General features: G+C 39.1%; 2 protein-coding genes across 4 annotated transcripts; one reads left to right on the top strand and one right to left on the bottom strand.

Moving 5' to 3' along the window:
* Positions 1-355: 355 nt before the first annotated feature.
* On the bottom strand, positions 356-6,274 carry LOC119890700 (cytochrome b-c1 complex subunit Rieske, mitochondrial). Its single transcript, XM_038702082.1, has 2 exons — positions 6,007-6,274; positions 356-1,472 (listed from the first exon to the last, which is right to left on the bottom strand). Exons 1-2 carry the CDS (start codon positions 6,215-6,217, stop codon positions 862-864), a joined length of 822 nt encoding a protein of 273 aa, XP_038558010.1. The 5' UTR covers positions 6,218-6,274; the 3' UTR covers positions 356-861.
* Positions 6,275-7,253: 979 nt separating this feature from the next.
* LOC119890694 lies at positions 7,254-24,834 on the top strand. Of its 3 annotated transcripts, none has more exons than XM_038702067.1 (11): positions 7,254-7,463; positions 7,603-7,860; positions 7,953-8,139; positions 9,748-9,910; positions 11,525-11,618; positions 12,338-12,406; positions 12,622-12,708; positions 12,875-13,002; positions 13,375-13,513; positions 13,836-13,906; positions 22,334-23,230. In XM_038702067.1, exons 2-11 carry the CDS (start codon positions 7,656-7,658, stop codon positions 22,553-22,555), a joined length of 1,365 nt encoding a protein of 454 aa, XP_038557995.1. In that variant the 5' UTR covers positions 7,254-7,463; positions 7,603-7,655; the 3' UTR covers positions 22,556-23,230. The 3 variants fall into 3 exon arrangements, with proteins under 3 accessions (XP_038557995.1, XP_038557996.1, XP_038557997.1); XM_038702068.1 differs by lacking the exon at positions 22,334-23,230 and adding an exon at positions 24,332-24,834 and having other exon boundaries at positions 7,259-7,463; XM_038702069.1 differs by having other exon boundaries at positions 7,260-7,463; positions 22,446-23,230.
* The last annotated feature ends 1,163 nt before the right edge of the window (positions 24,835-25,997 follow it).

Here is a 25,997-nt window from a genome sequence, read left to right as displayed (position 1 = left end):
AAACCTTTTATTGTTCAATAAGTATACACTTTATTTTTAGACAGCCTTGTCAGGAGGTGAACAAATACTGGACACGCTGTATCTGCAGCGTGATCATCGCCGTCTCCACTCTCACAGCCACCAAACCTGCATGCATCCTGCAGGTTAGAGCTCATACGACTTCTGAGCTCCATGATTTCTACATCCTGTCTTACTCAGATGTACCTTACCTCTTCAGCACTAGAAACAGCGCCTCAATGTCCTCAATCTTACACAACAACATGACTTTAAAGTCCTGCTATAAACAGCAATAATTAGTACTTCATTAACTTAAACAAAATAAGTATAGTAAGCAAAGAAAGGCTAAAACACTGAGTCCAGGTTGTCAAATACAATAAAATCTTTATTAACCAGACCGGAAAATAACAATGGTTCCTTGTTAATGAGATGGACTATAACTTAAGCAGGTGTTTTTATGTCATGTTCATGCCATATTCAGGAGACGAGAAAAGAGAGGATGACATCTTCCCAGTGTTCACCAGATTCTATTGCATTCACAGACAGAGGTTAAAGAAAACACAGCAGCTCCTGCTTGTTTCAGTGTGTAAATAGCATGTGAGTGCATTACATTTGATACAGCAGGTAGAGAGGACTACCAACACTGGTAGATTTACTGTCATGTTTGGGAACATTGTGACACTGAGCGAGAGATGCTGCAGAGAGGAAACCAGTACCAGTCCTAATTGATGGTAAGAGCTTTTCCCCAGCTGGCAGAGCCAATGAGACATGAACACAGCATTATTAGACCTGAACATTTCCTCGCTGGATTGAGGACATCTTTGATGTTGTAGTACAGTGAGAGCTCAGTCTGAGGAGTGGTATTTATCCAACAATCACGGTGTCTTCGTCTGCAAACTCATAGTAGGGAACCTCCAGGTTGAGGGGGGCGGGGCCTTTCCTGATGCGGCCTGAGGCGTCGTAATGTGAGCCGTGGCAGGGGCAGTAGTAACCTCCAAAGTCGCCAGCGTTGGCAATGGGCACGCAGCCCAGATGCGTGCACACCCCAAGGACGATGACCCAGCTGGGATTGATGACCCGGTCCTTGTCGTGCTGAGGGTCGCGCAGCTCTCCCATGTTCACGTTGGCCTCTGTGGCGATCTCCTTCTCTGTGCGGTGGCGGACGAACAGCGGTTTGCCTCTCCACTTGAAGGTCATGTTTTTGCCTTCGGGGATGTCGCTCAGCTTGATTTCGATCTTGGACAGGGCCAGGACGTCGGCCGAGGCGCTCATGGAAGAAACAAACTGAGAGACCACCGTCTTGGCGGCATAGACGCCCACCACGGTTGAGGCCCCGGTGACCAGGTACGAGAAGACTCTTCGTGATTCACTGCTTTCCTGGGAGGACTTGTTGGGGTCGACCACGTCCGGGCGCCTGTAGTCGGAGAAGTCTGGTACCCTGACGTCTGTGTGGGCAAATCGGACTCCTGCACAGCCTGCAGACAAAAACAAATGGTTCATCAGTTAAATGCGTAGGCTACACTATCAATTTGACGCAGAAGTATAAATTGCACTTTAGACTGCATACCAGGGCTGCTCCATTATGGCAAAAAACATAATCATGATTAGTTTGGTCATAATTTAAATCACAATTATTAACACGACTCAGGAAACCTCACGCATTTATTGACCTTTTAAAATGTAATGCTTTATGCATTATCAAAAATAGCTTGAGAAATAAGAAAAAGTAATCAATATTATTAACTTTAATTTAGTGGAGCAGAGCAGGTGACAAGTTAAGTACTCCAGTTGACGACAACTCTTTACGTAATAACGCTGAAATGCAACAGTGATGTTCTGTCGGGAGAGGCAGTGACTTGAACTAATGGTGAGAAAAGTATAAATCCAATAATAGGGGTGGGAGAAAAAAAAATGTATTCTTAGATGCATCGCAATGTGGACGTGGAAGATTCTGACTCGATTAACAAATGTTAAAAAATCGATTATTTTTTGTTTTATGTTTTCCGATGTAAAATATGTAATTTCACATCATATTGGACCATTATTTTACCATATCTCTGAACAAATACTTGGAAATGCTGGAGCAGATAAATAAACAGCCAAAGATCTACTAGGTCTACTGGAGGAACTCCAACCTTTAGATCTGGAGAAAGTAATTTGGTTGGTTCTGTTGCTCCACAGTGATTTTACAGTGATGGCACAGCATGTTTTGGGCGTCACCCCTAAGCAGGAAAACCCTGTTAATGTGACCTCAGAATCATTGTAGATACGACTGTTCATGTTTGCCTTTTGTGTCTTCATTTTACAGCTTCTGACATTTATCTGTAGACATTAATATAAAAAACAGGCAGCATGAGAAGCCCCTACACTGCTGCGTATCTGGTGTGTGAGGTTGAATGAGAGCGAGCAAGCAGCAGAACATGACGGTGAAAAAATATATGCACTAAGTTTCTGTCTGGTAGCAAACGTGCAGTGTAAGTAACAGTGTGTCTGTTAATAAAAGTCTGTAGTTTCCCAAACTGCTGGACAAGTGAAGGCTGTAAGCGCTAGCTAACATCTCCCCTGTACAGCACGTTTTGGCTGTTATGCAACATTGGCTAAATTAGAAACAATGTAATATTAATTAGCTGTATGTCATTACTAACATACCTACTTAGCAATGGTTGAGATCATCAGGTACAAGCTCAGACTAAACTGGCATGCAGCTCTGTTCTGTACACATACTGTACATCCTGATAATTATATTTCAGTTTTCAGGAGTCTGACAACTGGTTGTTAAAGAAATGAAGGTGGTGACCATGGAGCTGAGGTGAGTGAAGTACATTAGGGATGCAAACTAGTCCCTTTAAGCTAAGAGATTTATCTTTTGGATGTTAATGCACAAATTAAATGCTTAGTAATTATCCAGAGATTCCATATAGAAAAAATGATGCATCAAGATACATCGATAATCGTTTTATAACCGTATCGCAGCTCTCTGAATCGTAATCGAATCGTGAGGTGCCGTGAGGAAAGGCTCCGCTGGATTTAACACAAGATAAAACAAGTGTCATTGTGATTAGTTGTTGTAGATTTGTAATATGCTGACACCTGCATTATCTTCCAGCTGTTTGGCCCTGAAACTATATTTGGGAGTGCACTGGTTTCTTACACTAATTTAGCCTGGCTCTTAGCTGTAATGTCAGACCTTTCTCCACACTAAGTTGCGGCGTTGTGCTACCGCAGGAGGAAGTACGGTTTACTTAGTAAAGTACGTAGAGCTGGTACCTAACAGTCCGCACCGTTCTGCTGACGAAGGATGGTAGCAAGAAAAAATTTAATTTTGTACCGTAAAAAAACCATTCCCACTGCACTTTAAAAACCTCCCACATCTCACTATAGCATGGACTGAGACAGGTGCCATTACAATAGACAACAGCTCCCCTCTAAGCAGGGAGAGGAGACCGAACAACACGTGAATGATAAAGGACATCACATTGCATACACCTACTTCATACTAGACACTCTCAATATTAGAGAGTGACACTAAATTGCACATCCTGAATTTGCACAATATACACATCTTAGATTTGTAAATATATTTTTTAACATAAATTTTGTACATTATGGTCTGGTCTAAGTTTTTGTCATCTGTGTGAATTTTGCTGCTGCAACATCCCCTCCGGGATCAATAAAGTTCAAAGTATAATTAGAAATTACACAAACTAACCTAAAATGTTCGGCTGTATGAACATGTTGAAGTGATGTGTACAGGGCTGCAACAACAACAACAATTATTGGCAGTGGCAATTAATCGTCGATTACTTTTCTCCAATAATCAATTAGTTGTTTGGTCAGTAAATGATGAAAAATGTTGAACAGTGTTTCCCTAACCCAAGATGATATCTTCAAATGTCTTGTTTTGTCCACAACAAAGATATTCAGTGTACTGTCAGGGAGGAGTAAAGAAACCAGAAAATATTCACATTTAAGAAGCTGGTTCTTTCAAAACGATTCAAACCGATTAATCAAAATAGTAGGCAATTATTTTAAAAGTTGACAACTAATTGATAATCATTGCAGCATTACTGTAAACAGGAACTTTATTACTTCTGCAGCTGCAAACACAATACACACCCTTAACACTATCAGGCTGCCACCTGAGCATCCAGCCCGTCTCTCAGCGCTGTAGCCAAACTGAACGCGCCACACGTACGTTTTACCAACGCCTGATAGTGACTCGTTACTACTTGACTTCAAATTCCTTTTTAATGGATGCATTTTATTCTCTGACTACTTTTCTCATGTTTGTAGTTTAAGAGAGAGAGAGAAGGAGAAAAGTGAGGGAGGTGGTCAGTCTCCTGCTCTGTGGTCACGCACACAGCATTCAAATGCAGCTCAATTCTACATGTGGGCCTAGTTGTTCTCATTTACAGATGTTTCTGCTTCTGTTGTCAGACAACTGAACAAGGATGAAGTGTGATGGCAAAATACTGACATGCAGTCATTACCGAGCTGCAGATATAATTATACGATCACGACTTCGTCAGACAATATAAACAAGAATACAGCTTAATGACAGCAGCTGTGCTGACATTTAAAATGACAGAGAAAGTTAGAAGCAACAAAAGTTGTCCTATTCAAGTACAGCAACAAAGCATCTAAATAAGCTAAAACATAAAACTCATCTATAAAACAATCAAAACTATATAATGTTTCCCCTGAGGAACAAATGCTCCACTTTTGAAACCTTTCAGTGGACATTAAAACCACGACGCAGCTGTGACTGAGCTGAGATGCAGCTGGATGTGCACACTGCAGTGTAACACCTGACTGATTTGTATAAAAAGGATTCATCAGATTATACCAAGAAATCTGTTCCAAATTCTACTTATACTGTTCAAGAAGGTTTATAAAAAGGTTTTTCCCAGGGTGCAAAATGAACTTTTTTGTCCACAAGCCAAATGGTTAGTGATTGTTCCAATTTTACCAGCCATTCAATAGAGTACCATTGTTTGTTGGCTGGTGAGTGAAATCTATCAGACACTTGCATATTTTACCAGCACTTGGCTGGTGCAAATTTTGTGCCGCTTTTTATATGGCAGGTGATTTGACTTGCAGTCAGAGCCTGTTGCTTCCTCTTCATCTCCTCAGTCAGCACACTGTAGCATTCTATATATTTCTCCTTGTAACTTTTAGAAATTATCCACCCTTAAACAAAACGTGCCAAACGTGTATTTAGACCCATTTTTATACACTGATGAGTTAACATTTAGCTGCTTCGTAATAAAGCCTTATGGTGGCTGGCTGCTGGAAAACTTACATGTAATGTAGTTAGTGAGACAAAGCGTCAAAAAGACACTCTGAAAGGACACACTGGGCAGAGTAGATGAAAAAAGTGTGCTGCCAGAGATCCCTCTGGCTAACACAGTTAGACGACAGTAAAATCTGGTCTGATGACAGCCATGACTGCAGCGTTTGTAAAATACTGGACAGGTGAATAACACGTGAACAGCTTTATGCGCCTAATTTACACGGAAAACATGGGTGCACACTTGCAAAACATACTAAGTCTAATGTTAATACTAATCAAGTCACAGTGGTGACATGGGGACATTGAAGGAACCCAACACTGATAATGTCTTTGAAACGGCTAACGCTGGTTGATAAGGTCGGTGGAGGCAGACTGTCCAAGTTCAGTATGTTCCAACCCACAAAGATGCTGTCAGCCGCAAACTCACGGAATAAGACCGACGTTATCTATGCTAGATGTTGACCTCAGGTGTAGGCCGCTCTTCAGCCACCCAGGCTAAGCGAGTGTTAGCTAACAACCTGGAAAAGCCGGCTGTTAACATTAACTAACTTAAGCTAACTAAGTTACGATCTATTCACTGGGTTGTGTTTATCGATGATAAATGTGACTTTTCAGTACACAGATAGCCCATTGTATTCGACATTGAGAGTCAATGCACATGTTAAAACAGAAAGTTGACATAGCAAGCTAACGCTAGCACTCAATGACAGACTTACCATTGATGCTAACCGTCACAGCAGGCCCTGTCTTTGGGCTTTGACCGTTCAGCGATTCGCGGCACAGGAACTGTTTTTTCGGGTTTAACAAAATCTTCTCTCCCTTTACAACAACACCAGGTACCAGAGCTTTCAGGGGACCAGCAACCGCAAAAGCCGTAGCCTGCATGTAAGGGGAAAATGCCCCTGACCGGGCAGCAAGGGACATCATGTTTTCGCCGAACTACTTTTGCGACGACCTTGTGTGCCTTGACTGGGCAGGCAACGACATGACGTAAGGAAATGCGTAATTACGTTGAACGTAGAGTTACGTAATAGCGTTCAAAATACATCCGTGGGAAAAAAATCTCTGAATCCTGACATTGTTGTGTTGTGTGTTGTGACAATAAAATTCTTCATCTTATCTCTTATTACGTTTATTTATGAAAATCAGCACAGCTGATTTAGCACGGTTAAGGGCAAAATAATAATGTAGATTAATCAGCAAATGCAAAAGTATACAAAAAAAACATAGAATGTTAATAAGTGAGAAATATTGAAGAACAATGGCTGTTATGACAAACTCAAAGACACTTTTATTTTTACTACTACTACTACTACTACTACTACTAATAATAATAATAATAAATAATAATAATAATAATAATTTATTATTATTATTATTATTATTATTATTATTATTTGTATAGCACTTTTTGATACATGGTAACAAAGTGCTTCACAACAATCCATTTAAAACATTGACAAGTCAAATAAAAAAGTCACAAAGTATCATACTGAACACTTAATCAACGCAATCATATACCAACATGAAGGTAACTTTAATGCCAGCTCCTTTTATCTTGAACAAAATTCATGTGATATCTAAAACAGTATTGGATTTCTTGTGTTATGTTTCTTATGTTATGTTTCTTCTATGTTATGTGTAACAGAACATTTTCTGTTAGCAGATCAAGGCAGCAACCTTTCCCTTTAACTGTGGTAATGTTTTCCCTGACTTCTACTGGGATTATTGGAGTAAATCTGTTTATTTGGAAACTAAATTGCTGCACAGCTAAACAGCTGAAAGGTTTCAGATATCATGAAGGTATCCAGACAGAAACACTGTAGAAGAATCAGATTTCTGTGTTGTTTCTCTGAAGCATCGACTCAGAGTTTCTGGAACAGGGCCCAGGTCTTAGTGATTCGTTGTTTTCACTTTGTTTTTATTCCTGGAATTCTTCCAGTCCGTGCTTGTTATCTACTATCAGTGCTTTGTCTGTGTTTTATAGGAACTTCGTTGGAACTCTTTGTTTCTTAAAGCTTCCAGTGAGGTAATCACTCCCATTGTATTCCCTGTCAACATGTAATTATCATTTTCATTTTGCTTTGTATATAAATTTGCAGAGCTGTCGAGCACACAGCACTTCAGATGTGTTGCAGTCAAAGGGTTTGCTTTAGCTGCAGAATTCAGCACGGTAAGGCATGAAATCCACTTCTATCTTTGTCATTACAGGAAGGGTATTGTGTCATTATGGTAGTTAAAAGTGCAATAAAGTTTTTTTGCATTGTACAAAGTTTTTGCATTTGATTAATATTAGTTTTCTCCTTCTGAAGTTCTAGGTGCGTACTGACTTACTGAGGACTGTATATCCGTGTGTAGACAGGAGATGTTTAAGCAGTATATCAAAGAGGTTCTCCATCAAGTGGACCCAGAAGCGAATTTCATCTACCATGGAAGTTTAATAAAGAAGGTGGATCTCCTGACACTGGTCAAGAAGAAGAAGAACACATTATTTTCCACTGATTATGAGGTGATGGATGTTACATTTGCTCATCTTCTGCCAGAATTTGCTTCATTCTCTGAGTATACAGGTATGTACACAGACGCACACACAACACAACACAAACAAATCTACACCTGTCAGTCACAGTGCTGGACTTGAAGTAAATTCCATGCTTTCCAGAAGAAACAGTCATCAAGGATTACCAGTACAGTGGCCAGAACCTTGTGAAAGCTGACATACATGGAGGTGTTGGGAAGGACTCAGCAGGCGTCAAAGGAGAAGCACACAGTGAACAAAAAGTCTCATCTGTCTCCATTAAAGCGAAGAAAGCTGACATTGTCAAGTTGAAGGAGAAATACTGTGGCCAGTATGTCTCTCTCTCTCTCTCTCTCTCTCTCTCTCTGTCTCTCTCTCTCTCTCTCTCTCTCTCTCTCTCTCTCTCTGTCTCTCTCTGTATCTCTCTCTCTCTCTCTCTCTCTCTCTCTCTCTGTCTCTCTCTGTATCTCTCTCTCTCTCTCTCTCTCTCTCTCTCTCTCTGTCTCTCTCTGTCTCTCTCTCTGTCTCTCTCTGGGCCGGGTTTTCACGAACACAGCAGCGCGATGCAGATCATGGTCAGGTGCTCCCTGCTCAGTGCGTCATGGTCATGTCAAATGCACTTATGGGGTATTGTAAAAAAGTAGTAGCTAGTAGAGAATATTGAAAATAAATAATTTAATTCAAAACAAAAATGCTGGCAGAGCACACATTAAGTGGCACAACCTCATTCTTTGAACTTTAAAATCAAATGTTTCTATGGTAATTGAATGGAATGCTTCAGTTAACTAGCTTAAATTTATATCTTCTTAGCAAAACAGATGTGGTGTTTAAAAACACTAATGCAACTAATGTGCATTTTTGTACGACATACATATGTATCTGTCTATTCAGAGTCACACCTCTGGCACACATAAATTGCCTGGCCTGAGGTGTGAGCATCGTTGGCCCATTTGTTGCATTTCACACACTGAAACCACATCTCCTTTGGAATACTATTTGCAAATGGATCCAACACAGATGAAGCCAAAAGATAAGTCAGCTGACCTAGTAATATAATCAACAAGCTGCTTTACCAAATCACAATACAGAGTCAGAGTAAGGTAATTTATGTAAAAATCATTGGCTGTACTTCTGATTGACTTGTTCTTTAACTTCACCTGCCTGAGTGCCTTTAACATTTTGTCAGGGGGTGTACTCATCTGTTGATAATTTCTAATGATCTTTCTTCCTTCCTTAAAAACACATTTGAATTTACCTGAGTATACAGGTTTATTTGTCTACTACCTTTGTTGCCTAACTAAATTAATGACTGTATGAAGTAATGTGTGTTTGTGTCTACTAACACACTACATGTTTATTTGTACTGGGGGCAAGTTTTCACATGTGACGACTCGCCCCAAAGTCATGAAGACAACTTGCCCCAAATAGAAACATATGCTAATGTTGGCTAAATCTCAAAGTTAGCCCAACATAGTTCTTCAGCTGAAGTATCAAAAGGAAGTTGAACATAGAACAAGAAGTCACACAAAATGTCCATTTGATTTTTCAGATAGAGCCTCTAGTGTTGGAGTTCGTCCAACGTCACAACTTACCCCGCTCTCCCCTACTGCTGTATGTCATTAGTTGTGTAGGTATTTGGTCCTAAACCAAAGTATTGGACACATTCAAATGTTGACCTGATGAGAACATCTTTGTCAACCCTTTTGATACAGGTTATACCAAAGACAAACTCAGGTAGTTCTAATGTCTAATGATGTGGCAAGACATCTGAAAGTTTTTTGTGAAATTGTATTTCACACTTTGTTAAACCATGTCTCTGTCCCTCCAGATGTGCTGACTGTAATATCTATATGTCTTTCTTTCTCAATAACCAAATTACATTGAAGCCCAAAGAAAGATTCTCCTGTTTCCCACCCTCTGCTTCCTGTCTCACCTTTAGGAAGATTAACACTGGCTACATACCCAAACTGAAGAAGGGAGAGGTGCTGGCTTTTGTAGATAAGATCGTCTTCAACACAGCAGATGTCACCTTATCTGGAAAAACTGGAGTGGACGGCTCCTGTGAAGCAAGTTGGAATGTGTTTGTGAAGTTCTTACTGGCAGTGAGTATGACAAATATGCGTTTCTTGAAAACAATCACCTGTATGGTATGGAGAAGCCTTTTTCCTACAGCAACAAATAATAATTTTGTGTTAAATTGTTTTCATAAAAGAGTGACCTGACTGCAAAACGCAGCAAATTTATTGTAATTTAATTTGGACTTAAAGGTGCTTATGTTCACTATGAAATGATGATTGAAAATGACGTATATTGTCTTTCTAATATGTGCAATTCAGTGGAAGCTGTTTGCATAATTATGAGGGCTGAAATTTCAATCCATTTTGCTACTCTTAGCCTTAGTTTTTACATTTGGAGGGGTTGCATTGATGAATACATTTGAATATTGGAGATAATGTCATTACTCCGCGACCCTGTATGCAAGATGAGCGGGTGACGATGGATGGATGGAGATAATGTCATAACAATGGCAGGTTGATTAATTGAAGCTTGAGTGCAGGACTTTTACCACAATACTGATTAAGCCTCTCACAGCCACGTAAATCTCTCTGCACTCGCAATATACCAGAGATTTTAAATCAGGTGTCTGTGGCGACATTCCCACACTGATGAAACTGGTAGTGATGTTTTTTATGCCAACCATCAATGATTGGTTTGCTAGAGGGGAAGCGACTGTAGTGACGGCAGCAACTCAGTATGGCAGAGCCTTTACATTATAAGCACTGAAGTGCCTTTGAACCGTGATGTGTTCACTTACTGTTGTACACAATGAATTGCCTTTGAATGGTGATGCAAATGTTTGAACTGAAGAAGTGATTTGAATCAGCAAAGGGATGTTTTATTTCCACCTCTACTCTCCACAAACATATTGAATAAAATATCTACAATATTAGCCCCAGTCTTCTCCCTCAGGGTGGGGGGGGGTCCTTAAGAACCACTGTTTCAGACTGTATAAAGCCTGTTAGATGTTTCCTGTTAATTTTTGTAAAATGTTAGTGCTCACTTACAGAGCCATATACGGCCAGGTTCCACAATATATGATAGACCCTCTGCACCTCCACACCAGGAGCTGAGCTCTTAGGTCCTCTAAACAGGTACAAGCTTTTCTTGGGGATTGTTTTTTCCACTAAGCAGTCCCCAAGTTTTAGAATAGCGAAGCCTGAGGTCTTTGGACTTTGTGGACACTTATGAAAAGCAAATAAAACCCATCTGTTCAAACAGGCGTTTAGGTAGCATGTAGCAGCTTATTGTATGTTTTAAATGGTGTCTTCTGGTCCCCTTCTATATTCAATGGTATTTTATCTCAGCTTGAATTATTTGATTCTATTTGATTTTGTTTTTTTCACTGTGAAGCACTTTTTTACTGGTGTGAAAGGTTCTATATAATTAAACTTTGCTTGCTTCCCGTGGCAGTAGGGCAGTGGTTCATTTTATCCATTTAAAGAGAATACATAAAGAAATGTTGTGTCTCAAATCAGTAGAAAAACAAAGAAAAATAACACAATTACCAATAAGACGAAAAGCTAAAATGTGATCTAAGAATGACAGTTGACATGTTTACTGGAAAAACGTTTAAGGTTAAGTTGGTTAGACAGTGTTAACAACAGAATGTCTTTCTACGCCTGTGTGTTTACCTGTGGTATTTATTGTTTAATTAGGGCAACAAGAAGACAGAGAGCTCTTTTACTGTCCCAGCAGGCCAGGTTTATGCGTACAGCCTCAAAGAGATCAAATTTAATGATGAAGAGATTGGTAAGAAACAAATCACCTGCATCTGTAATTGTAAGATATTGATTGGATGCCAATTTATTAATTCTGAGATTTACTTGTCTTTCATTCTTTAAAATGACTCACAAGAGTCACTGTGCACATTGGGAATGCAACCCATCATCCTCCATCCAAAAGAAACATTTAGAAACACTTTCTCTTCTTTCTGTTTTCAGTGTTTAAATGTCGGCAGTTTCACTGATTTCTTCTCTGATTCCATAACTGCCTGTTCATCTAGTTTCAGTGATTATGTGACACCTCAGTGCTTTTACTGCTTACTCTTTAACTCACAGTTAAAGCCCTCTCAGGTCTCACATCTCTTCTTCACCTCTAAACAATAGCAATCTTCTTCACCTCTTCAAACTCACACAGCTTCCACAGGGCGTGCCCAATTACTTCATCTGCATTCAGTGTACTTCCATTGACACGTAAACTCCTTTCAGGACTTGTGCTTCGGAAGACCCTTTCAGCTCGATCTCTCTCTTACACTTTTATCACTATTTTCAGTGCTTACACTTAAAACACAGCATCAACTTCTTTCAGCCTTTCCAATTTAACTGCTGTTTAATCTTTTAGTAATTATGTTTGAACTGCCTCTTCCACTTTTTCAAAACATCAACTACTTCAAGTGTTTCAACTGCAATTTTTTTATCAGAAAGTGTAGCCGTTTCTTATCTCTGTCTGTGCATTTGTGTTTAAACTAGCTGCCAAAAAAATATTCCTGGGACCAGACGCATTTGAATCTGACAACTGTACTGCGGAGACACTTGAGGGTATGAGTGTGTCTTAAATTTGTGCAGACTTTGATTCCCTCCAGACATGCCCCTGCTTATTCAGTCATTTTGGTGACATGATGTTAAGAGCAACGTTTTAACTGCCATTTAATGTTAAATTATTATTATTAGTATGTTATTATGTTTAATTATTGAGTAATTGCATTTTAACTGCCACTTTTTCAGAAGTGTGTCTCTGTGTGTGTTTAAACTAGCAACCGAAGCAGCCCTGGCATCTGATACATTTGAACCTGACAACTGTACTGAGAAAACCTTTGAGACCATGCAACAAGTGCAAGAAGGTTTGAGTGTGTGTTTGTGAGTGTATTTGTCATTCCCTCAGACAGGCCTTTGCAAATTCTGTCATTTTGGTGGAAATGATAACCCCAAAAGCATAAAATGCAAGTGGCACTGACTGTGTAAACTGTGGTGCAGTAGCTAATGAAAGCACTGTTACTGCTTCTGTAGAGTTACTGAGGACAGACGCTGTTTTACAGCCGCTGGCTCAGCTTCCCCAGGAGACTCGCTTTGCTCTGTCCAAGAGCCTCAGTCAGCTCCCAGAAGACAGGGACGCTCTGGCTCTTCTAAAGAAAAAGGTATTTCTTTCTTATGTCGCTTTTTAAATAATGGTTTTTGAAATAGCCAAGAAAAGAGAAAGGGAATGTGTGGAAGGGTTTTAGTTTGTGGCGATGGAGAAGTGGATAAGAAACATGCCTGTGGTATGTGGTTTGATCACCACTGTGACATATCCACACTTAACCCCTAGTTGCTCCAGAGGCGTGCGACCTCTGACACACTTAGCAATTGAAAGTCGCTTTGGATTCAATGACTGATTATTAAATCAATCCCTCAGATCTGAAACTTTTTAGAGCGAAACTGAAAATAGACAGTCATTTTTTTCTTTGTTAAATAATATTTGAAAGTGTCATCACGTAGGAATGATTAAAAAGTCTTTTTGTCTCCCTCAGCTGGATCAGTGGCGTGAAGGTGAGCGGTCAAAGCAGCCACAGTCCTGGTCTGACTGTTCAGTGCTGCGTCTGCTCACCAAGTCTGAAAACACTGACGTTATTCTGGAAGCTGTTGACATGCTGGTCAGCGCGATGGACAGTGAGTCAGCTGTATACTGTGTGTCTTATTGCCTTGCTGTGTGCATGTTGTCTCTTACTGGGTGTGGAAGGTGTATTCTTGTATTTGTATTTTTCATACAAAATCAAAGTTTGTGTGTTCTCACATGTTATGCTGCAGTGTACACAGACACGGTTCTGTACTGTGATTGGTTGTGGTGTGAAAATTGTCTGTTTACCTTGGAAGCTGCGCTGTCATGAACAGAGTTCGATCTTTACTGCTTTGCGGAAAATAAGCAGCAGCAGTCTGACATTTTGTCTGATTCAGCCCACATGCGCCAACAGTTTCTGTTTTTTTTACACAGAACTACCAGAGAGTGTGCCTTCGCTCATAGGCAACTGCCATCCTGACACACTGAAAGGCCTGAACCAACTGGTAAGTCCACTGGTTTACTAGCAGGTGCAAATCGGGAATCTCAGTGTCCCAGTCAATTAAAGGTTCAGTGTGTAAGATTTAGTGGCATCTAGCGGTGAGGTTTCGATTTGCAACCAACTGTCTAGTCTACTGCTCCCACACACACACACACACACACACTTCAAAGAGCGTAGGATAGCTATGGTGGCTGACACAGGACAAAAGATGTCGTCATCTGAGACAGCAGAGAGTAGTCAGTCGAGGAATGAGGTTTCTTTAAGTAGATGTATTAAGAAATTATATTTTTATTAATTATTCAGTAAAACCATATGTTATTGTGACTTGGCCACTGACAGATAACGTGGAAAATGTAAGCCAAGAGTGTGAAACACTGTCACTGTTTCTGCACCACAGTCCTTTATAAAACACATAATATATAAAGTTTATACCAACATGGACAAGGGAAACACATTCGTTTTCTCTGTGATTATGAACCCTCGCCAAAACTGCCCGCCAGCAATAATATCTGGCCCGCAGCAAGATTATGGTGCTTTGATCGCGGCAAAAAATAAAAATAAAATAAATCCTTTGAAATAGATCTCAGCCATGGCAGCAACAGTTACATAATCACTCCCTCCTTAGTGATTTTGCCTACAAAATAAAAGCGTGAGAACTTTTTTTGCAGCAATGCTTTTTAAAAGTTTTTATATAAAATATATAGTTTTATTGAATTTTAAAACCATTAGGAAAAATGTGCAGTAAAAGCAGAGTTTATCATCCATTGGCATGTTACATTCAATCAAACGGGAAATAAATGTAATAACCTCCTTCCAAAAAATCTGAAGTTGCCACATACAATAAAGAACAGTTCCCTTATACCACACATTTTACACAGACATCAGGTATATTGGAATTAAAATGGTGAAGTTTTACAGGAGTAGTATAGGTTCTAAATAACCATTTATACTGCAGCAATCTAAACCTAGTGTTAATAGTTTGCGTCTGTGCCAACAGGCAAGAATTGTTCCACTTATCATCTGAAATTTCTGTTTGTAAATCAGTTTTCCATGCTTGTAAATATGAAAGACTACTTTCTTTTGAGGAAAGTAGTAAAATGTTGTAAAATTTGGAAAGCAGGCCTCTACTGTGATGATGGTTAACGGCTATGTTCTCTATAGTGGAGAGTGGGAGTTTCACAGTAGATTTTAGTTGGGTAGTGATGAAACGTCTAACCTGTATGTACTTAAAAAAGTGTTTTTTGGGCAAGCCATATTTATTTCCCAATTGCTCAAAAGACAACAATAGTCCTTCACTATATCGGTCCCCAATTTTATTCAAGCCATTATTCAGCCAAATTCTAAACCCCATGTCTGCTCTTCCTGGTTTAAATCTATCATTTCCCCAAATTGGCGACAAACATGAGAGCTTAGATACCTCCGACAAGGCATAATGAGATTGGTGCCAGATTGATATTGTATTTTTGTTTAATTTAATAAATATATTTAATAAATAAATGCATAAAGATAAGATGTCAAAGGTAGCTTCAATGTATTGTTCTCAATGTGTATCCAGGATGGTGTATCAGTGGTAGAAAAATAATAAGTAGCAGCATAAAGTTGAGCTGCCCAATAGTACAACTTGACATTAGGCAATCTAAGCCCCCCTCGGTCATATGGCAGATATAGAAGGGACAGTCGCAACCTGGGGCGTTTACTATTCCATATAAATTTGGTAAAGGTTTTATTCAAGGAGGAAAAGAAGGAGGCTGGAATGTGTAAGGGGATGGACTGGAAAAGATATAAGCATTTTGGGAGAATGGACATTTTAATAATATTAATGCGACCTATCATAGAAATTGGCATCCGACCCCATCTTTCTAAGGAATCCAATACATTTTTTACTAAGGGGTCATAATTAATAGATACAGTTTTCTTTATGTCAGGATTTATTTTAATTCCCAGGTATATGAAGCCTTCATAGGTACGTGTAAATTGTGTTTGTATTTTAGGGTTATTTTTGTTCAGCATTAACAGGGACAGCCTGGACAGACCTCCCTAGATCAGTTAAAAACAAAACGACGTCATCTGCGAAAAGAGACAAGCGATCTTCTGTTCCTCCGATTTGAATACCAGTAATATCAGGGGAATTACGTATTGCCATAGCAAGTGGCTTGATAGCAAACAAGAAAAGAAGGGGCGATAATGGGCATCCTTGTCGTGTCGATCTACATAGGCTAAAAGGTCTCGATAACTGGCTGTTTGTTATAACTTTGGCTATGGGCTCTGTATATAGTAATTGAATCCATTTCAAATATTTTTCTCCTAAGCCAAATCTTTTGAGTGTCGCAAAAAGATAACACCATTCGATCCTGTCAAATGCCTTTTCGGCATCTAATGACAGAAAGGCGTGATATGTGATTCAATCCTCCGAGCTAGAGCCTTGCATAGTATTTTGGTGTCACATGACATCAAGGATATAGGCCTGTATGAGCCCATATCTGTCGGAGCTTTACCTGGTTTTAACAGTGAAATGGTTGCCAATCTTAAGGATGGGGGTAGAATGCCCTTCTCATAGGACTCATTATACATTTCAAGTAGATGAGGTAATAATTTATCTGAAAATCTCTTATAAAGCTCAATAGGCAGGCCATCAGGGCCAGGGGCTTTGCCTGTATTCATATGGGTGAGTGCCTCCTTAAGTTCTTGAATGCTCAGTTTTCCATCTAGATCATTTTTAGTTTCCTCTGACAAGGTTGGGAATTGAAGTTGGTCCAGAAACTGATCCTGTTTATCCATATTATCTGGATATTGGGATTTATATAAATTTTCATAATATTCTGCAAAAGCATCATTTATACATTTTGGATCCACTAAATTCTCTCCATTGTCAAGTACAATTGAATTAATAGCCCTACTTGTCTGTATTTTTTTAAGCCTCCAAGCCAGGAGTTTTCCTGCCTTCTCACCCTGATCATAGTATGACACAGTAAACTAGTTGCTATTTTATTGGTAGTGAGTTCATTATATTCAGATTTTAACAGGAGAAGCTTTTTATACTTTATATATTTCAGTGTCATCACAGTAATACAGCTGGTCCTGCAGTTCCTTTATTTGCTTGTCAATGTCTTTCAATATATTTAGATGTATTTTAGATTTATGCCGAGTGTAGCTCATTATTTCCCCCCTTATATAAGCTTTAAATGCTTCCCATTTTATTGATGCACTGGTCTGGTCTTTATTAAAATTAAAATATTCCGTTATTTTTTCTTCAAGAAATTCCTCAAATTCTGCGGACTTCAGCCATTTAGCTTGAAACCGAAATGGAAGTGGAGATGAATAATAATTGGGAAACTTTATTGATAAGATAATTGGGGCGTGGTCAGAGAGTAGTATAGTCTTATACCAGCAATTCTGAGTCATAGATACCAGACCAGAGGACACCAAAAAGAAATCTATCCGAGAATATGTTTTGTAGGTAGCAGAAAAACATGAATACTCAGTCTTGCTCGGATAAAGTTGTCTCCAAATCTCCACTAAATTAAGATCATTCATAAATTTTCCAATCGTTTTCCTGGCTTGTTGGTGGGAAGTGTCGGAGCTATTTGAACGGTCTACTGCAGGATGTATCACACAATTAAAATCTCCTCCGATGATGAACTGGCCACTATAAGCTGACATAGTTAAAAAGAAATGTTGGTAAAAGGCAGGATCATCCCCATTGGGGGCTTATAAACATACCAAGTTAACTAATGTAGAGATTATAGTTCCACTAAGTATAATAAATCTCCCAGATGGATCCAAATATTTATCTTTTAGATCAAAGGGAACTGATTTATGAATCAATATTATGACCCCTCTTGCATAAGTCGTAAAACTAGAGGAGAATACCTGACCAGGCCACCTGGATCTAATCTTCTTCTTATTATTATTATTATTATTATCTTCATCTACCACTCTCTTGTAAGAAACACACTTTACTCTTCATTTGTTTAATTCTGCCCAGCACCTGTTTAAGCTTGACAATTTTGTTCAGACCTCTTACATTCCAACTAGACACATTTATAACTGAGGTATCAAACATAAATTATATAATAGAAAATATTAAAAAAGGAAAAAAAAAAAAAAAGGGTTGTCCCCTTCTTAATCACAATTTCAGTCATCAAACACAAAGAATATGGAGTGAGCCCCTTATCACAAAACCCCACACATTTCCACAAACGAAATGTGATGCTAAACCCTTTAAGACTAGGAACTTGGGTTATATAAAACGTTTCATCCACATAGTGGGTAACGTGTAAATCTGCACACATAACATAGCCACACATGGGCTAGCTGTAGTAGAAATGTTTGGACCATAATGAAACTTGAAGGACATAAATGTGCACCCAGTGCGCGATAAATAAAAAATCTACATGAGTTATACAACAAATAAAAGAAACATATCTTAAGACAATCATGCCCGTAACGTATTTTTACAAAATGGAAACTTACTAAATTATCCGTTGAATTTTGTTCTTTTTCATGGCCATTACTCATCAGTGGCTCCATGCAGGAGAAAAGAAAGAAGCGGTGAGCACAAAGCTTTAAGTCTCGGAGTCGTCAAAAGTCTGCGAGCCTATTTCCTGAATGTATTCTTCAGCCTCAGCAACCGATTTAAAAATCCTGCGTTTGTCATTGTGCGTGATGATCAGATGGGCTGGATACAGCATGCCATACCGAACACTCAGTGCACGAAGCTGGGTTTTCACACCGTTGAAGAGCTGCTGCAGTTTACTTGTCTCCACGGAGAGGTCAGGGAAAAAGGCGACTCGTTCATTCTCATAGCGTACCGCTGTCATCTTCCTGGCGGTTCTCAGGGTTGCTTCCTGGTCCCGGTAGTTCAGAAACTTCATTATTACCACCCGTGGCGATGTAGATTTAGGGTTAATAGGCCCGATCCTGTGTGCTCTCTCTATGATGGGGGGCGAGGTGAAACCTTCACCTAGTGTATCTCTGAGCCACTTCTCCAGAAAACCACACAGATCTGAGCCCTCTGACAACCAGTCTCAAATTGGAGCGTCTGCTCCTGTCTTCTTGCTCTTTTCTCCAGTATTTTAACTTTGCCTTGAAGAGAAGTTACATCATCTTCTGTTTGTGCGATTCGCTCCTCCGTCTCGTTGATTCTTTGAGAGTGTAACTGTATATCCCCTTTTATATCATTAATTGCTTTCAGCATGTCGGTAGATTGTTTGGCCATGTCACCTTTCAACGACAGAATTTCCTTGAGAAGGTCACTGTTTGTCGGATTCGGTGCCACCGGCGTCCACTGGTGTTTCAGGTGCCTCTGGAGTCTCAGGTGCCTCCCGTGTATTGGCTTCATTGGGAATATCCAGCGGTGTTTTGTTAGCATTAGCCATGTCCACATTAGCCCCTTTGCCTTGTGAAGCCGTTTTACCCGGTTGTTGGCCAGTTTTAGCGTTTTTTGGTGGCATATTGTCCAGTAGTTTTTAGTTGAATTGAGAGCTGACTGACATTGAAAGAGTCTTTAGCCTGCTTGACACACCTCTGACAGAGCCGTCAGAAAATGTGATTCCCCTAAATGCCCTCTGCCTGGAGATACTGGGGAAATGAAAAAGCATTCATAGGTTGATGGATGGGGATCAAACATCGGAACACAAACGCTGCAGCACATGCTTTGTTGTGAGCATGTGAAACAGTTGTTTCATGATCAATTTGTTGAAGAAGTAAAAAAAAATATTCTCCCGACATGGGATCAAACACACAACCTTCTAGTTGAGTGTCTGCTTTTCCAACTGAGCAAATCAAACATCATCAACTCCGAAACCCGCCGATGTTGTTGCTCCGAGTCTAAGCGGGCGCTTAGTCTTTTCTGCAGAGGAAACATGCCGCTTGAGAACATACGGTGTTTTTTGCCATTTTGTGGCCGATCCGTTGGAGATATACAGACATGCATCAAATCAAGGGTATCAAGCGTGGGAGTGCTTTTGGTGACAGGAATGTTGATGAATACTCCTGTTTTTATCAATATTTCAATGTTTTGTCATTTGGAAATTGGCTGTATGGACTGAAAAAGTGTTTTAAAGATATCTATCAATAAAAGTCAGCATTTTATTATGAAATATTGCCAAAATAAATATTGCCAAAATATGGAAATTCGCCTGGTATATTTGAAAATGTTGTATGATAACTGTTGTATTTTAGTTTATTTTCATCAGATTTACAGTTACAATTGCATTCTAGGTGTATTAGAAGATATTCAGTTCCTTCCTCAGGATGGTTTTGATGGTTTATTGCATTAAAATATAGCTTTTTTTACCAGGCGAGGCTAAAAAATTCTGATTTTTTCTTTATTGCATCTCCATGTTGTCTGTAAAAGTAAAATAAATATACTAATACACAATGGATTTATATTCCTTAGCTTCTGACTGAGACCAGAATTATGCATCTAGGCCAAATGGTTGAGGAGTTATTCCTGATTCATTTTGGGTATGTAATTTTAGGCGTTTTTTCTGGAAAAAGGGGACTGTTTTCAACATGCCTCAATCCCTTCTTCTGAAATCAGTGAGTGAACTCGTAGATCACGCTAACAAGTGTAGTTTGAACACTTTCACATGTACAACCACATTTTTTGTCAAAGTAGCTAAAATAAAAAAAGATTTGCGTTGTAACCACACAAAGACTCTAAAATGCAACATTTTGTATTCAACAATTGTCATTTTGCACATTAGCGTCATTGTACCATTACATCTTGGATCTGGGGATTTTAAAATCCTGTTGTGAATTTTATGTTGTGGATTTTCCCTCATGGAAATATAAATCAGAAAATTACCATAGAGACTGAAGTCTTACAATAATTTATTTACAGGAATAAAAAATTAGTATGGATTACAAAAAGCTTAAGAATCAGTAAATTGAACAATAATAACAAGTTTGGTATGAAAAAAGATAACTGTAACCAAAATCAGATATCAATCAATATTGCCTTAAAGATGTTGCTTCTGGGGCAATTTAACCTATCTATAGGCTATTACCTCAGTTCCTGGCGGACTGAATAGACTTCTCTCTGACTGCTCAAGAGAAGACCCCTTTCTCTCCTCACTTCATTTTACACCCAAATCAATGCACACGGCTCAAATTTACCCCGTCACTTTTTGGCTCAAATAGAAGTTTCCCAACAACTGTCCACACTTAGTGATAAATCAACTCTTTATATAATCATGCCTTTTTGTACTGGCTGCACGCCTGGAATTTCCTGAGTGACCAATTTCCTAGAATTGTCCTTTGTCCAGCACATTTGTTTAAACATGCAACCTGTCCATCTAAATAGAGAGAATCCTTAATCCTTACATTTCTTCTGAATAAATACATGTAGAAACATTCTTGTCTTATTTAAATGTTTAAGTTAACCTATAACCTTTCTGTCAACTCTGGTTAACCTCCCTTAGGCCTACATCCTGTCTTCTTGGCATCAGCATTTTTATTTTGTTCTTTTTCCTAAACTGTTAGCTGCACTGTTTTTCAAATCTAAGCACCTAAAAGTTCATTTCAGGCCAGAGTCCCAAGGCACAAATGTGCACGCAAACACATTTTGCCTGTCCAAACATTGAGTGTTACAGAAATCATAAACGAGTTATACTATATTCAAAGCTTACTAAATGTATACTAAATGTATATGATATTTAGCTGGCTTAAACAAAACGATCCCAAGTTCCCTGAAACTTCGGTCTTATGCATAAACAGCTGGAGGGTAAATTTATCAGTAAGTAAGTTAAGTTAATAAGTTAACACTCTTCCTACTTTGTTATTCAGCTTAAACTGAAAATGTTTGCACATACAAATGTGATACACATGTAAACAACTGGGATATTAAACATAGTCTTTTTTATTCTTTTACATTTTGCATCTTGGAATTATAGAAGTTTATGTTTGTCATGCACCAAGTCAAAGTCAGCCATCAAAGCAAATTCCTTGTATATGTACACTAATTACTTTACAATTAAGCTCATTCTGATTAATAAAACACAAAAATGTCAGTATTCGAGAGGTAGTCTTCACTCACATCCTTCTTTGTGAGAACTTACTTATTCTGTCATAAGATTACGGATGTCCTCAAAAGTTTCTTTGTGAGCGTTTCACATCATTTATCTGATATCACAAATCTGAGGTCTATTGTGTTGCTTGGGGACGTCTTCTTGTTAAAATTATGAGCAACATCCTAAAAATGTGCCACCCACTAGACTGCTCCTGTACCCATCCATGTTTGATAGTGTATCTTTGAAAAAAATGGCATACTGGATGGATGTAGGGGATTAGGATAAAAAATTGGTATCAGTCTGAAAAATCTCCTATTTGTCGGGCTCTGGTATCCACATCACCGCATTTAAAGGGAAAGCATTTCCTCAGAGCCCCACTGCGGCGTATCGACTTGCTGTCTTGTTTTGTGGTGCAGGTGAGCAGCCTGAAGGAGCGTGGTCAGGCTCATGTGCCTGAGTCTCTGCCTGCTCCTCTGCAGGATGGAGGGGAGCTCCACTGGCTCACTGTGTTCCTCTGTTCCTCTGAAGATTACCTGAGAGAGCAGTTTGAGCTGGGGATGGTGGCAGGAAACAAACCAGGAGTGCTGCTGTTGGCCCTGTGTGTCACTGTGCAGGGACTCTCCGTGATGCAGGACTAACCTGCTGCTTAGTCTTTAGGTGTCATACAGAAATCATGATTGGAAAATAAAGAATTTGGGGTATTTCTCTGGGTTAATGTGTGCTTTGTGTTCAGGACCACCGGGAGTCCAAGTAATGCTCTCCTTACATTGTCTTGTATTCATGAACTGTTTTGTATTTTGATCCTGTGCATAATCTCTTTCTGTACTTTTTTATATATTTTGATAAATCTTTGATTCTTACTCCTGTTGTTGGAGAGAGCATTTTTTATCCTGTTTTCTGTAGTTGATTAAAGATTTAGTGATCTGGGTATTTTTCTAGATAGATTTCTTTCAGTTATCATGGACTATGTATATTATATTATGTCTGTATTCAGATTTATTAAATTTTTTTCTAATGATCTTTGAAATGTTATTCATTGGCTATTTCTGATATGTTTGATGATGTGTGCACTTTTAAAATTGATTAGTGCTGATCTGGTATTTTGCCTTTTTTGATGTTGCATTGGCTATCACTTAGTTATCACTGTTTTACCAATCCAATGACCCGTCTTGAGGAGCGGAGGAAGATCCTGGATGGCTGCCGACCTTGTCTGAGTGGAGACATGCAGAGTATGAAAGTTATGAAATGACCGGCAGCTTGTCGTATTATATTTTGATTTTGTGCAGTGACTCTTTATAAAGTTTTTAAATGACTGTAGAGTTTGTGTCCCTTATAGTCCATGTCAGTTACACTGTGACATCAAGTCAATCATCTTCTACACCTGCCTCAACTGTATGACTGGAAGGTACTCCATAACAACAATGAACAGCATGCTGTGTAACCAAGCGGGAAGCTTCCGGTCAGAGAACTGAGGCCAATGCGGAAGTCCCTTAATCCTGCATTGTATCGAACGGCCAGCAGGGGCGACTCTTCTGGTTGCAAAAAGACATCCGTTCCATTAGAAATAATGGTAAAATGAGGCTACTTCTCATCTGATTTATTACCTCAGTAAACACTTCCAAAATGAGTTTATTGTCTCAATCGCTAGTTTCAAGTCTTCTTCAATACAACATGATGTTCACTTAGTAAATTATGGTCCCATTTAGAGGAAAATAGACTATAAAGCAGAGGATGCTTCAGGGCGGGGTTATCTGTGATTGACAAGTCCACTTGCTCAGTAGATCAAACAGTACCCTGTAATATTAGAATTATTACTCTTATTATTTTCTAACTACACATCCTGTCCGCTTGCTGGTAAACGTCAGTATGTACTGTGCGCTGCAGTACAAATAACTACACTGTAACTTAGCAAAGCATTCCACTGTACACTGTGGGCTGGAATCTAAAATGTTACCAAATGACATTATCCTGCTGACCAAAACCAGAGGATCTTATCTCTGCTGTCTTCTGCCGACAGCACGGTGGGTCAGTGGTTAGCCTGAGTTCGATTCCCGGCTGGGCAAAGAACCTTTCTGTGTGGAGTTTGTGTGTTCTCCCCATGTTTATGTGTAATTCCTCTGGGTGCTCCGGTTTCCCCCACCATTAAACATGCATATTTAGGTTAATTTCTCCAGTCAGTGCCCTTGACCAAGGAACTGGCCCAGATCTGCCAGTGGTCCCTGGGCGTTGCACAGTGGCTGCCCACTGCTCCTAATTAGGACGGGATGAATGCAGAGAACAGATTTTGCATGTGCTGTACTGTATAATTGTATATGTGACAATAAGGTTGATCTGAACTGCTTCAGCTGTACTTTTTTACTGGTCCCACTGGGAGCTGTGGTCCTGATCCCCTCTTCTCTGTCCGTCCTCTGCAGAATAGGTCTGGGTATTTCAACAGCCAAAGAAATCTAATCCTGTGAAGAGGTAATCCCCCAGGGCTTTTAGAAGATGTATAAGAAGTCCTTGTGGCTCCACCAGCTCCTCCACACAACGCATAACACATTAAAAAGCTGACAGCTTCACCTCTGACCCTCCAGCTTCAGTTGTCCGACTGCCTGTTGAAGTATTATTCGGGCACAGCTGGACTCCATGAGAGCAAAGGGATTACATGCCGCTACTTTGCCACAACTGTCGTCTATTCAAATCCCCAAAGAGGCTGACGTTCATATACAAGCTCACAGGCAAATTCCCAAGCATGCTCTCCTGAACACACAGACTTCTATTCATCTAAAAATAATACCAATTACATTTGCCCTGTAATCAAGGCCTCATGGAGCATTTATGACTGCAGTTTGAGTTACATAACTTTTGATTTGAATAGAGAGCTAGAATTACAGTAGGCAGAGACTACCTAGGAAAAAATTTATAAATTGAGCATTACATCACAATTTCTTTTGTGCAAATGTTTGCTCTTTTGTGTTGTTGTTTTCTCTGGAAATATTCACTTAGGTCATCTCAGATCAAGAGAATGCAGATGAAGCAGCACCCGTGCTCTCTTCTCTTGTTAAAGATTCTTTGTGCTACTAATAAAATTGGAATATCCATGAAAATTAGCCACAGAAAGTCGCTGCTGGGCGGGCTGGCTATTCACAGAGTGCTGGATCAAAGCATGTTCATGGAAAGTTGACTGGAAGGTTAAAGTGTGGTAGGAAAAAGTGATTGTCAAGCAAAGCCCATTCAAGAACTTCTCGACCAAGTAGTAGTAGAGTGTATAAATGAAACTTTTCAACTTTTCAGAAGGTCAACATTTCATTATTATACATTCTTTATTCTCATGTTTGAGATATAGATTTTTGATTTCCATGAGCTTTAAAAGTAATCATCAAGATAAAATCAAAAAAAGGCCTGAAATATTTCACTTTAATGAATCTAGACTAGTTTCACTTTTTGAATAAAATTATGTGAATAAATGAACTTTTCCACAATATTCTAATATAATGAGATCCACCTGTAGTTAATGACGATGTCTTCATGTCTTCACCTGAAGTGATTTAAACACAGACAAAAGAGGAAGGGATTAACAAGATAAAACAGGAAACAATACTAAACCAAAAACCACTGCATAATTTCTTCACAAAGTGCCCCTTCTCCTGAAAGTGATGTCATTTTAGCTTTTTTTCAGCGGTCTCTGGTTCCAGCATATTCTGGGTCATGTGTACCTGAGTATTGTGTGGTCACATTATGGTAGCAAATAGAGTGTCTGTAGACTTTTCTTTTCTTGGAAATTATCTGGTATCAGCATCGCCACATCTTTATATAGTTGGTATTTCTCTGCTGTTATTATTATTATTATAAATGTAAATCATATCTGACCATAACTATGAATAATAACCTCTAGTATTTTGGAAAGTGTCCCTTTTTGTTGAATGCACAAACATAAGCCACCATGTCAGAAAAATATCCATTCTGTAAAAATATCCATTACAAAGCAACTGAGTGGAGATTTTTATTATAGACTGTTGTGGGAATTAATTTATCAAGGCAACAAGTAAACATGCATTCACAGCAAAATAAGCACAAAGTAAAAACAGATGATACAGT

Source organism: Micropterus salmoides, unplaced genomic scaffold, assembly GCF_014851395.1.
Source record: "Micropterus salmoides isolate LMB-PRFRI ecotype aquatic unplaced genomic scaffold, ASM1485139v1 Ms_hic_scaffold_6, whole genome shotgun sequence".
Classification (NCBI taxonomy): domain Eukaryota; kingdom Metazoa; phylum Chordata; class Actinopteri; order Centrarchiformes; family Centrarchidae; genus Micropterus; species Micropterus salmoides.
The sequence above is the reverse complement of the archived record's forward strand: the minus strand, read 5'-3'. Positions and strand labels throughout refer to the sequence as shown.